Consider the following 12,360-nt stretch of genomic DNA (forward strand, 5'->3'; position numbering starts at 1 on the left):
ATTCTCCATCCGCTTACATTGTATGTCGTTTGTCAGTCGCTGGGTCTTCGACGTTCGGCGCTTGGCAAAAGTTATTCGCAGATTTATTCGAAGCCTTCGAATAAAAGATACAGATAAAAGATGAAAAAATTATTCGAAGTTCGAATAAATCCGCTACGAATAAAAAAAATTATCTTTATTCGTCAGATAAATTCTCGTCGAATAAAGATACTTTCTTTATTCGAACCTTCGAATAAGGAATATAAAGGCTATAGCCGGTTTTGGGGGTCAAATCGGCCCCGGAAGGGATTTTATTCCAATTTGCGACATTCGATAGCCTACCAAAAAAGATACCTTTCAGCCAAGTTTTAGCCCTATAGCTCATCCGTAAGGGTAGTTATAGAGGAAAAACAAAAATCCAGTTTTTGGCCCATTTTCCCCATTTAATGACAATTTAAAATTCTGAAAAAATCTCACACATGTCGGACACCAAACCACATACTTTGAGTCGTTTTCAGATTTTTCCGTTGCAAACTCTGGCTGTAAAAATCGAAAAACACGAAAAAAAATCGAAAAAATGCAGATTTCATATGGAAATCTAAGAGCAACTAGAATAAAATTAATTTAGCAATAAGATATTGTCCTAAGTATTCTGCTCAATTTTTTTCAAATTCCTGCGTTTGGTGCCTCATAGTAGGAAAAAATAAAAACCACTTTTTTCGGCGTTTTTTCCGTGAAAAACTAAGTTATAATTATCGTAAAAATATATTATGTAATATTAAACATCCCTAAGTTTGGAGAAACATCGTGCAAACTTTAAAAATTGCGTAGTACAAAAAACGATAATTATACTATGCAGGATATATCCCAGTATTTCGAAGATACTTTCAACGGCACCGCTTGGTGCAGTAGCTATGGTCTCCGACTGCGGAACCGCTGAAGACTTTTTGGACCAGGTTCTAATCCTGCCCCGGGCCAATTTTCTTTTCTCTTTAATCAGATGTTTTTTCTATTTCTAGCCGTACGATTGTTGTTACGCTATTGTAAAAACATTTTTTAACTATGTTTAAACTATTTTTTAATAATTTTCCGGAAAAATATTTTTGGAGTACTTTCAACCTTTAGTCATCTATGGGCTGTATTACTTATCTAATTTTTATTTAGATAAATATTTTGCCCAACTCTGCCATTTTGCATTATCGAGCAATGAATCGCCGCATCCCGGACCCTTGCGATTCTCGTAGGTACACGTACGCGCCGACCTGGCGGTGTGTGAGTGTGCCGAGGCACGCCTGTTCGAACGAAGCTACGGCAGGCATCATGCGACCGAATAATGGAAAATGTTGCTCGAAAACGCAAAAGTAGGACCTGCCGTTGGTCAAGCGATCTACATTTATCCTTCGTCTACCGCTTTTGACCACTGACAGGCCCCACCTTTGTATTATAGAGTCAGGAATCGCCGCCTCCCGAAACCTTGCTAGTCTCATCGGTACACGTTCAGGCCGACTTGGCGGTGTGTGAGAGTGCCGCGACACGGCTGTTCGAACGAAGCTACGGCAGCGCCGTCGTTTACGATGTCGGCCACGCGTGCCCGGATCGCCTCTCTGACAGGCGTCATGCGACCGAATAATGGAAAATGTTGCTCGAAAACGCAAAAGTAGGACCTGCCGGTGGTCAAGCGATCTAGATTTATCCTTCGTCTACCGCTTTTGACCAATGACATGCCCCACCTTTGTATTATAGAGTCAGGAATCGCGGCCTCCCGAAACCTTGCTAGTCTCATCGGTACACGTACAGGCCGACTTGGCGGTGTGTGAGAGTGCCGCGACACGGCTGTTCGAACGAAGCTACGGCAGCGCCGTCGTTTACGATGTCGACCACGCGTGCCCAGATCGCCTCTCTGACAGGCGTCATGCGACCGAATAATGGAAAATGTTGCTCGAAAACGCAAAAGTAGGACCTGCCGGTGGTCAAGCGATCTAGATTTATCCTTCGTCCACCGCTTGTGACCAATGACATGCCCCACCTTTGTATTATAGAGTCAGGAATCGCGGCCTCCCGAAACCTTGCTAGTCTCATCGGTACACGTACAGGCCGACTTGGCTGTGTGAGAGTGCCGCGACACGGCTGTTCGAACGAAGCTACGGCAGCGCCGTCGTTTACGATGTCGACCACGCGTGCCCAGATCGCCTCTCTGACAGGCGTCATGCGACCGAATAATGGAAAATGTTGCTCGAAAACGCAAAAGTAGGACCTGCCGGTGGTCAAGCGATCTAGATTTATCCTTCGTCTACCGCTTTTGACCAATGACATGCCCCACCTTTGTATTATAGAGTCAGGAATCGCGGCCTCCCGAACCCTTGCTAGTCTCATCGGTACACGTACAGGCCGACTTGGCGGTGTGTGAGAGTGCCGCGACACGGCTGTTCGAACGAAGCTACGGCAGCGCCGTCGTTTACGATGTCGACCACGCGTGCCCAGATCGCCTCTCTGACAGGCGTCATGCGACCGAATAATGGAAAATGTTGCTCGAAAACGCAAAAGTAGGACCTGCCGGTGGTCAAGCGATCTAGATTTATCCTTCGTCTACCGCTTTTGACCAATGACATGCCCCACCTTTGTATTATAGAGTCAGGAATCGCGGCCTCCCGAAACCTTGCTAGTCTCATCGGTACACGTACAGGCCGACTTGGCGGTGTGTGAGAGTGCCGCGACACGGCTGTTCGAACGAAGCTACGGCAGCGCCGTCGTTTACGATGTCGACCACGCGTGCCCCGATCGCCTCTCTGACAGGCGTCATGCGACCGAATAATGGAAAATGTTGCTCGAAAACGCAAAAGTAAGACCTGCCGGTGGTCAAGCGATCTAGATTTATCCTTCGTCTACCGCTTTTGACCAATGACATGCCCCACCTTTGTATTATAGAGTCAGGAATCGCGGCCTCCCGAAACCTTGCTATTCTCATCGCGGCACGGCTGTTCGAACGAAGCTACGGCAGCGCCGTTGTTTATGATGTCGGCCACGCGTGCTCAGATAGCCTCTCTGACAGGCATCATGCGACAATGATCGGAAACAGAATACAGCGCTCGTAGCGAAAAATGCCGGAACTATATTTAATTGAAATAATAGGTGCGGGATGGTTTTCGGGGGCCACGATTCCTGTGTTTAATACGTAATTATAGAATACAATAAAGGTTGCATTGACATTGTATATGTCACTGCTAGGTCGCTTGAGTCCAACGGTCTCCATAAGAACCCGGTTATTTAAGAAAATTGTCCTTATGTGCAAATTTTGCCGAATTTTGCAAATTACGCCTAGAAAACGCAAAAGTAGGACCTGCCGGTAGTCAAGCGACCTAGATTTATCTTTTATCTAACGCTTTTCACCCTTGAAAAGCCCGATCTTTGCATTATCGGGCCATAAATCGTGGCCTCCCGAACCCTTGCAACCTTGTACGATCTAGCGTTGTGTGCAGCAAACCATGGCACATGCACACGGCACGCACACGGCACACACACTGTCATTTGAGCTTCTCCTATGCGGCCGTTCGTAGCGTGACGATCGCTAGGAAGCTTCTCCTAGTTCCTGTTAGGAGCGTGGCGACTCAAGGCCACGTAGGAAAACTGGCCCTTAATATAGGTCATTGCATTCGCCTTGACCTTAGTTATCATATTGCGATGACAAAAATATGTATAGTTCCATTTTGAAAAATTGCGATGACCTTAAAATTTTGTAAAGAATGATCTTAAGAAAATTTGTTTGCCTATCATTAGTTTTTCTCCCTCGGACCAAATGTTTTTAACATTTAAAATTTTTCCTATCATAAAATATTTAGGTAAGTTCCTATATATAGGATATTTAGGATAATCCAGTTAGGTTTGACACCCTGTGTGTACATAGTATAGTATAAGTGCAACATCTCAGTTTGTATGCATCATATACTTTGATTACAACCAATTACATCATTGTTGATTTGTGTCAACTTGACATTTATAAATCTTTAATGACAACTACTTCTGAAAGAACAATGTAACAGTTAGTCAACTAATTGAAACATAAAAATATGTAAAATATATTCTTTCATTAATAAGTGTGAACTTCGAGTGCAACTGAAAAAGACAATTTATTTAGTATGTAATTTATTTGTTACACTGTAGTCCTAAATATTATAATAACATTTAACGATCATGTTTCATAAAACTAATACGTGTTACAAATTTAATTAAAAAACGTAATTATATAGAATTTTAAAGGTTATATCATAAAAATATGGCGGACCGTTTAACACAATTACAGGACACTATAAACCAAGTAATATAACTTCTCAGTTTTATTGTATATACAATAACAAGTATAATTATTAATTACTTACATTATTTTAGCAAGCTGAACATTTTTGTAACAGTGTAGGTATTTTACAACAATATTCTACACCTAGTAAATTTCCTGGCTTTGATCGTGTGGGAACACCACAACCTCATCAATCTCAAGAAGGTACTTTTATTATTCACACATATTAGGTAGTTGCACATGAAATGTCTGATTCATAACAGTAACTTTAAACAAACGTAATTTTCTCTAAATAAAACTTATTGATTAAAGTAAGCATCATTGTAATCGTCCTATTCTGTCAAAAAATGCTGAGTTTTTCACCTTTTTGGTTGTTTACCTTCTCGTTTATTAGGTTATCATCTATATTTTTGAGTCTTTTCTATCATTGACCACTAGTGCGTTTATTTACTACCACATTTCGACCAACCATCGCATAATGTTGTCATCAATATGTTTATAAACAGAATACACGTCAGTAAAGTTGGATATACAGATAGAAACTAAAGGTAGGACTTGAAAGATTAGGTTTGTGCCTTTAAATGGTATACATAATAAACCTATAGATTATAATAGTATTTCTTGATTAAAACACTTTATAAAATTTGCATTCCGAAATTGGTCATTTCATATGTAACAACCTAATATAAATGAAAAATTTTGCTTTGTCAACTATATTATTATCTTTGCATAAGCAACTTTTAATTTCAGATTATGCAGCTTTGTTTGCTACTTTAATAGCAAGATGTGCAAAAGATATTGATACCTTAATAGAAAGTTTACCAAGTGAGGAATCCTCACAAGAATTGCAGGTTGCAAGTCTCAGTCGTCTTGAACAGGAAAACCAAGAAGCTGGAGAACAACTAGAGGAGGTTGTGAAACAAGGAGAAGCACTTTTACAAAGAATTCAGGCTGCTTTACAGGATATTGCTCAGAGTCAATTAGACATGCAAGATCCAGCTTCTACATCTGTAGTAAATATTAATCTTAATACTACCATGACATTTAAACAAGAGAATGTCAATTCTGTAAATACAGTTCCCTCAAATAATGCACACCAGATGTCTGATCCTTCACCAAGTTCTATAAATCAATGATATATCTCGGTAATGGTCTGTCTACATCGTTAAGGAAATTAGGACTATATGATTATCATTTAGTATGTATACATTGCATTAAAATATTTAACTGCCTGAATAAACCTTAAGACATAACATATTTTGTACTTCGAAATAAATAATAATTTAATTGTATTAAACTGTTTTATTTCATATTTAAGGTAGCTGTAATTGGCATATTCATAGCTGAATTTAATTGAAAAACCAACAGTTGTTTGTATAATTTTATTTTATTATCTTTTAAGAACTTTTATGAACGTATCTCGTGGTATAGAAATTTTTCCAATCATTTTCATCTTCTTCTTTCCCTCTGATTGTCTGGCTAATAATTTCTTTCGTCTGGTAACATCACCACCATACTAAAAGAAAATAAATCATAGAATTGAGAGCATAAGAACAAATATGATTGTAACGACCGTATTCTTACTAATTTTGCAGTAACATCTTTTCTGTATGCTTTCACATTTTCCCTTGCAACAATATTTGCGTTGACTATAGCTTGAACGGAAATCTCGAACATTTGACGTGGAATAATATTTACTAATTTATCGCATAACTGTCTACCTAATGTAACAGCTTTACTGGCATGTGCAATACTACTTAATTCTTCCACTATAGCGCCATTTAAAGCTATATTTAACTGTAACATTTAAATTTATAACATATTAAAAACATGAATTATTAAATATAATAGAGTAATTATAAATACCTTTACTACTTTTGATGGTTCATAGCCATATTCTTCGTAATCAAAACTAGCATATCCTGAGGTTGCACATTTTAGTAAATCGTGAAAATCAACGATGATTTCATTTAATGGTAATGTAAATTGTAACATTAGCCTGTTATTTCCAATATCTTTCGTTACTTTTTCCACACCACGTTTTTCACGACATAAAGATATTACTTCACCTATATACTTATCTATTTATGCAATTAAAAAATTCTTTTTATCTGTTTAAAGACGAAACTTATATCTCAATTAATATGTAAGCATTAAGTATATGTACCTGGTGTTATAATGGTCCCTAATATAATGGGCTCATAAAATTCAGTTACAATTTGTGGATTAGGAAAATGTGCTGGATTATTGAATATAATTTCATCACTACCATACTTTTTAATATTTTTAGTCCCCAATATTTTTGCTTTATATGTTACATTCGGTAAAGTAACGATTGGTTGGGCACCGTATTCTTGCTCTAGACGCTGCATAAAAACTTCCATATGTAATAAACCTAAAAAGCCAATTCTCCAGCCTTGTCCGAGTGCTACACTAAAAGAAAAAAAAAATATATATATGGACACGTGATCTTACACTTTCATTTATATAAATGATTAATTTACAATTAGTCAAATCGTTATAAAGCATACCTATGATCTACAACAGCAGATACGCCACTATCATTTAAAGTTAATTTTTCAACAGCAGTTCTCATCATATCAAATTGTGATTGATCAACAGGATATACTCCTGAAAAAACCATGGGTTTCGGTGTTTTAAATTGTAGAAGAGGCTCTACAAGCTGACCTTTCATATGTAATGTGTCACCAATAACTGCTTCTTTGGAGGATCTCATATTGCATGCAATGCATCCTACTTGACCTGCAACTCTAATTAAATAGAATTGAATTTTTATTTATATAATCTCTACTCTATCAGTATCCGTAAAATTATAAAAAGTAGAAATTGATATTTACAATTCGTTTACTAATTCTTCGTTAGGTCTTAGTAGAAAAAGAGTTCTGATTTCATAAGATTTTTTATTCTGTACTGAAGTAATTTGATCTCCCACTGATAATGATCCTTCTTTAATATATACCAAAGAAATAGCTCCTTTATATTTATCATACCAACTATCAAATATTAAAGCTCTGAATGGCTTTTCTCTAAATACGTCAGGTGGTGGAATTCTTTCAACAACAGCGTTTAGAACATCCTCTACTCCAGTGCCAAGCTTTGCAGATATTTTTAAAATATCTTCTTTCTTTATATTAAATAGTGTTTCTAATTGATGTATCACTCTATCAGGGTTTGCATTTTTTAAATCTATTTTATTTATTACTGGTACTATAACCAACTTTTGTTTAACAGCTAGATAATAATTAGCTACTGTTTGTGCTTGTACACCGTCGTTTGCGTCAACAACTAGAACAACTCCTTGACAAGGAACCAAAGAACGATAAACTTCAGCTGAAAAGTCTACATGACCAGGTGTATCTATTAAATTAAGAAGATACTTAGTCTCTTTATACGTATAATTAAGAGATGCTGTTTGAGCCTTGACTGTAATTCCACGTTCCTTTTCGACTTGTAATGTGTCCAGTATTTGTTTTCCAGAATTTTGTTTTATTGCTCCTGTCATTTCTAAAAGTCTGTCAGCGAGTGTGCTTTTGCCATGATCAACATGTGCTATAATACTAAAGTTACGTATATTTTCTATTGGAATTGCACATTCCTTACTATCCTCTGACTTTGTAGAATAACATTTTATAGAAGGATGAAGATATTTCCTAAAACTAAATAAATCTTTAATTTTATTTAAAACCACACAGTAATATTAAAAGAAATCCTAATAAAATTAATAATAATACAGACCTATAAAATTTTGACGAACATCTTTCTAAAAATTTATAATTTTTCCGAATACACCATATTTGACAAATAACGTTATTTATTGTCATAATGAATCAGTAAATATTATTTCTTATTTAAATTTATCAATTTAAGTCATAAATACTAATTACTATTAATAAAAACAAAGTAAGTGACATAATTTCGGCTTAAGAAAACCGTCTTCAAAACAATTATAGGTCTCATACAAAGGACGATTGTATAATAAACAAATGTTATATTTTTATTGTTTATACAAAATGTTACGTATATATATAGTAATGAACGCCATGTGATGGGTTCATTCAGGTTCATTCAAGAAACTTAGAGCTGTTTTGTGAACTCGTGACACCATAGAGTATGGAGTATAGAGATTATCTGCTGCTAGAAAGAAGGTATGCGGGACTACACAAAGGCAAAAGAAGAAACTGCCTGTTCATAATCTGATTCGTTGACATTGTCGCCTCAACCAGTAGTAAAATTATAAGTACTTCATAACAATATATAAACACAAATTTCTTTCAGCCTTTAATAATGTTCATAAGCTGCAACTAATACATTGATGCTCTTAAATTTTTTAAATCTGTCTACTGCTTAAAATTGCACCTATATACTTACTCATTTTTGTCTCATTTTTGGTATGTAAGTTTGGCATTCGCAGTCTACCAATAATCAATCAGACATGCATTCCTTTCAGGTACACAGGTACACGCGTTCCTTCCGAGTCAGAATCCATCCGCTGTAGCCGTGCTCTGATTGGTCCATGTTTTTCGTTAATAACTCGAAAACAAAGCGTTTCGGCGGGAATTGGCAACGGAAAAAGGGTGCTTAGAATCAACTAAGGAATCATTCCTTTCATTTTACAACAATCTTTCTGGAACACCCTGTATAAGTTGCTTCTACAGAAATCTTAAATGATCACACTTAAAATTTTTATTAATAATAGAGAATACAAACACTAATACAATAATAATTGTATAATATAAGAGTTCCTGGTATTACGAAAAATATATAATTATAGTTATTAATCAGCCCTTAAAAAATGTTACTTTTTCAATTATTATGATGAAATCTGTTTGTATTATTTAAAAATAACAATATAAATATTTTCTATTACTAAAGATTTATTAAAAAAATATTTTATCATTTTTAAAAAAAATTTTTTTTACTGTAGCCGGTCTCTTCTGAATTACAGGCCTTATACAGGGTGAATTCGATAAAGCAGGACACCTAAATATCTCCGTTACTTTTCGTTGTACAAAAAAACTTCGTAGGACAAAGTTACACTGTTTGAAGGGCCACATATAACGGTGTAAGGGAAAAAAATTCAAGGTCATTTTTATGAGATTTCAAGGTTATCGATGTTTTTTTAAATAGAATGATATATTTTCGTTAACGTAATGTTGTAGCTGACAAAATGACGAATTCATGCATGTAACACAATATGACCTTCAAATGACCTTCAACCCAGAAAAATGGTATAAATAAAATTCAACGTGTAAGATTCATTTGATGTATTTCTGTTACGCCAAATGTTCAAAAATACATCCCTTGAGCTGCTATACATTCAAATGTATCGCAATACATAACATAATAACAGATTCGGTGTTGACAGGAGGACAATTATGATATACATTCACCTATACGTTATTACAGAATCGTGTCTATCCACTACTAATTACTCAGAAGACCTTCTTGCTATCAGATTTTCACAGTTTCTAAGATTTCTCGATCAGTTTATCGATGAACGTTTCACAATGCGTTACTCGAAGGAAGATAAGATTGATATGATTTTCATTTGTGCAGTTGTACAAGGACCGATTTCCTAATCGTAATTGTACATCAGTTTCCGTTTACTCCAATTTGATAAATAAATTCCGTGAAACTGGTAGTGTCGAAAATAAAAAACGTACAAAGGTGAGGACTGTAAGGAATGAAGCAAACACAATTAATGTTCTGGCAGCAGTGAATACAAACCCTCATGCTAGTACGAGGTGTAGCGTGGCCAGTTGACCACGTGAACATAGTTAGATATATATAGTATCGATTAATGGCGCGGAGAGGCAAATTGAAATATAAGACGTAATCGCGTATTTCATACATATGTATTTTATTTGGGCGCGATAGTTTAGAGTAGGTAAAGAAAGACCGGGAGAGTTCCATAGAGATCCTTGACGAAATTCGAGTCGGCGAGACTAATTGCGGAATTTAGAGAAAGTCGCGCAGCCTCTTAGAGTAGCTTCTCCAATTCTGCATATACTAGGGATAGTCGAAGTCCGGAATCAGTTAAGGACAAGAGGTCATAAATTCTCAGTCAAGGACCTCTTGGAACTCCCTCGGACCTCTCTCTTGTTCGGTCCCACATGGCCCCACGTCCCTCGTTTTGGCGGGGCTTCACCCTCGTGCGTACCCCACTCCCGTGCGTGCGCTATTAAGATCCATCCACTACCAATCACCATCAAGCAGCAACCGGAAGAAGGAAGAAGCTGGGAAAGGATTTGAAACTCCAGGATGAAACAGAACTCATTGTAGAACTGAGGGAGTCACATTCCAAGGAACCACAAATAAAATCTACAACAGTTTTTCGCCTTTAACTCTGTGTACAAAGTTTATTTCTTATCTTCCACGAGCAGAGCGCTTCAGCGCTCCACGGGCACTCGAACCCACTACCAAAATCCCTATTTCACCACACTGCGACGCAACAGAGGCAAATCGCACGAGGAAGTGGCATTAGTAAAAAATGTGTAGTGCAAATACTCCAGAAACACAAATTTCACCCGTTTCACCTATCAATTCATCAAGAACTTCATGGTAGAGACTTTGTAAATCGTGTAAACTTTTGCCAGTGGGGATTGAGACAATTGATAAACGATAGAGCATTTTTTAATCAAGTATTATTTACCGATGAAGCTTCGTTTACAAATCACGGGCAAATAAATTTAAAAAACCTGCATTATTGGTCATTTGAAAATCCGCGGTGGTTACGGACAGTCGACAAACAAAGACCATGGTCCGTCAATGTTTGGTGCGGAATTTTAGATAACCAAATAATTGGGCCTCACTTTATTACCGGAACATTAAATGTAGAAAAATACATTGCATTTTTACGAGAATCGTTACCAATTCTCCTGGGAAACACACCCTTGAACATTCGTGAAAATATGTGGTATCAACATGACGGATGTCCGGCCCATTCTTCCCGTGTCGTAACACAATTCTTAAATAACAAGTTTCCAAATCGTTGGATTGGACGTAACGGACCCGTATTATGGCCAGCTCGCTCACCAGACCTTACACCCCTTGATTTTTATCTATGGGGAAAACTGAAAGACGATGTTTATAGTGAACCACCAACGACTATAGACGACACGAAAGAAAGAATCGTCCAGGCTTGTGCGTCGATTTCCTCAGAAATGAATTACACAGCAGTGCGTTCTGTAACTTCACGGCTGAATGAATGTATAGCAGCTCGAGGGAATATTTTTGAACATTTGGCGTAACAGAAATACATCAAATGAATCTTACACGTTGAATTTTATTTATACCATTTTTCTGGGTTGAAGGTCATTTGAAGGTCATATTGTGTTACATGCATGAATTCGTCATTTTGTCAGCTACAACATTACGTTAACGAAAATATATCATTCCATTTAAAAAAACATCGATAACCTTGAAATCTCATAAAAATGACCTTGAATTTTTTTTCCCTTGCACCGTTATATGTGGCCCTTCAAACAGTGTAACTTTGTCCTACGAAGTTTTTTTGTACAACGAAAAGTAACGGAGATATTTAGGTGTCCTGCTTTATCGAATTCATCCTGTATAGACATTTGTCTTACTTGTCTATTGGTTAATCCGGTATTGAATCTATCGAGTCTGTGGTTTTGCGATTGATTATACTAGTTGACATTAGTGATGGGCATTATCGACTAACTACTATTTAGTTACTACATACTATCAAATATTTAGTCGATAGTTTTCAGTCGACTGAATTGCTTTACTGGTTATTCTCGTATTTACTCTTATTCTCGATGTTGGCTAGTTAAATAAATAGTAGGACAGTACAGAGATAGTAAATTTCGTGATTGAATGATTTTGTCTGAATCTGTCTTTATTTAATAATAAATTCATACACTATGTTATAAATATAAATATACACAATTTATTTATATCACATATATAGTTTATATCGCATAAATAGCAATAAGATTTTAACATCTAATATGAATTAAAGTATTGAAATATCTATTACATATTTCAATACTTGCATATTTGTACGTCCTGTCATAATCATGTATTTCTAACCTTTTCGTTTCATC

General features: G+C 36.4%; 2 protein-coding genes across 2 annotated transcripts; one reads left to right on the forward strand and one right to left on the reverse strand.

Moving 5' to 3' along the window:
- Positions 1 to 3,878: 3,878 nt before the first annotated feature.
- Med21 (mediator complex subunit 21) lies at positions 3,879 to 5,536 on the forward strand. The gene is made up of 3 exons (XM_076804953.1): positions 3,879 to 4,291; positions 4,363 to 4,474; positions 5,021 to 5,536. Exons 1-3 carry the CDS (start codon positions 4,250 to 4,252, stop codon positions 5,404 to 5,406), a joined length of 540 nt encoding a protein of 179 aa, XP_076661068.1. The 5' UTR covers positions 3,879 to 4,249; the 3' UTR covers positions 5,407 to 5,536.
- Positions 5,537 to 5,540: 4 nt separating this feature from the next.
- Waw (Translation factor waclaw) lies at positions 5,541 to 8,368 on the reverse strand. Its single transcript, XM_076804947.1, has 7 exons — positions 8,027 to 8,368; positions 7,129 to 7,947; positions 6,802 to 7,041; positions 6,438 to 6,703; positions 6,137 to 6,351; positions 5,855 to 6,067; positions 5,541 to 5,786 (listed from the first exon to the last, which is right to left on the reverse strand). The coding sequence occupies exons 1-7, from the start codon at positions 8,110 to 8,112 to the stop codon at positions 5,661 to 5,663; spliced, it is 1,965 nt and encodes a 654-aa protein (XP_076661062.1). The 5' UTR covers positions 8,113 to 8,368; the 3' UTR covers positions 5,541 to 5,660.
- Between the last annotated feature and the right edge of the window lie 3,992 nt (positions 8,369 to 12,360).

Source organism: Halictus rubicundus, chromosome 2, assembly GCF_050948215.1.
Source record: "Halictus rubicundus isolate RS-2024b chromosome 2, iyHalRubi1_principal, whole genome shotgun sequence".
NCBI classification, from domain to species: domain Eukaryota; kingdom Metazoa; phylum Arthropoda; class Insecta; order Hymenoptera; family Halictidae; genus Halictus; species Halictus rubicundus.

What these genes read in the sequence shown, in the direction of transcription:
- Waw (XM_076804947.1), bottom strand. Translation starts at nt 8,112, where the DNA reads ATGACAATAAATAACGTTATTTGTCAAATATGGTGTATTCGGAAAAAT. An exon ending in TGTTCGTCAAAATTTTATAG is followed by an intron (nt 7,948 to 8,026) that starts GTCTGTATTATT and finishes AGATTTATTTAG; the next exon opens with TTTTAGGAAATATCTTCATC. An exon ending in AAGATGTTACTGCAAAATTA is followed by an intron (nt 5,787 to 5,854) that starts GTAAGAATACGG and finishes ATTTTCTTTTAG; the next exon opens with TATGGTGGTGATGTTACCAG.
- Med21 (XM_076804953.1), top strand. Translation starts at nt 4,250, where the DNA reads ATGGCGGACCGTTTAACACAATTACAGGACACTATAAACCAA. An exon ending in TACAGGACACTATAAACCAA is followed by an intron (nt 4,292 to 4,362) that starts GTAATATAACTT and finishes ACATTATTTTAG; the next exon opens with CAAGCTGAACATTTTTGTAA. An exon ending in ACCTCATCAATCTCAAGAAG is followed by an intron (nt 4,475 to 5,020) that starts GTACTTTTATTA and finishes TTTTAATTTCAG; the next exon opens with ATTATGCAGCTTTGTTTGCT.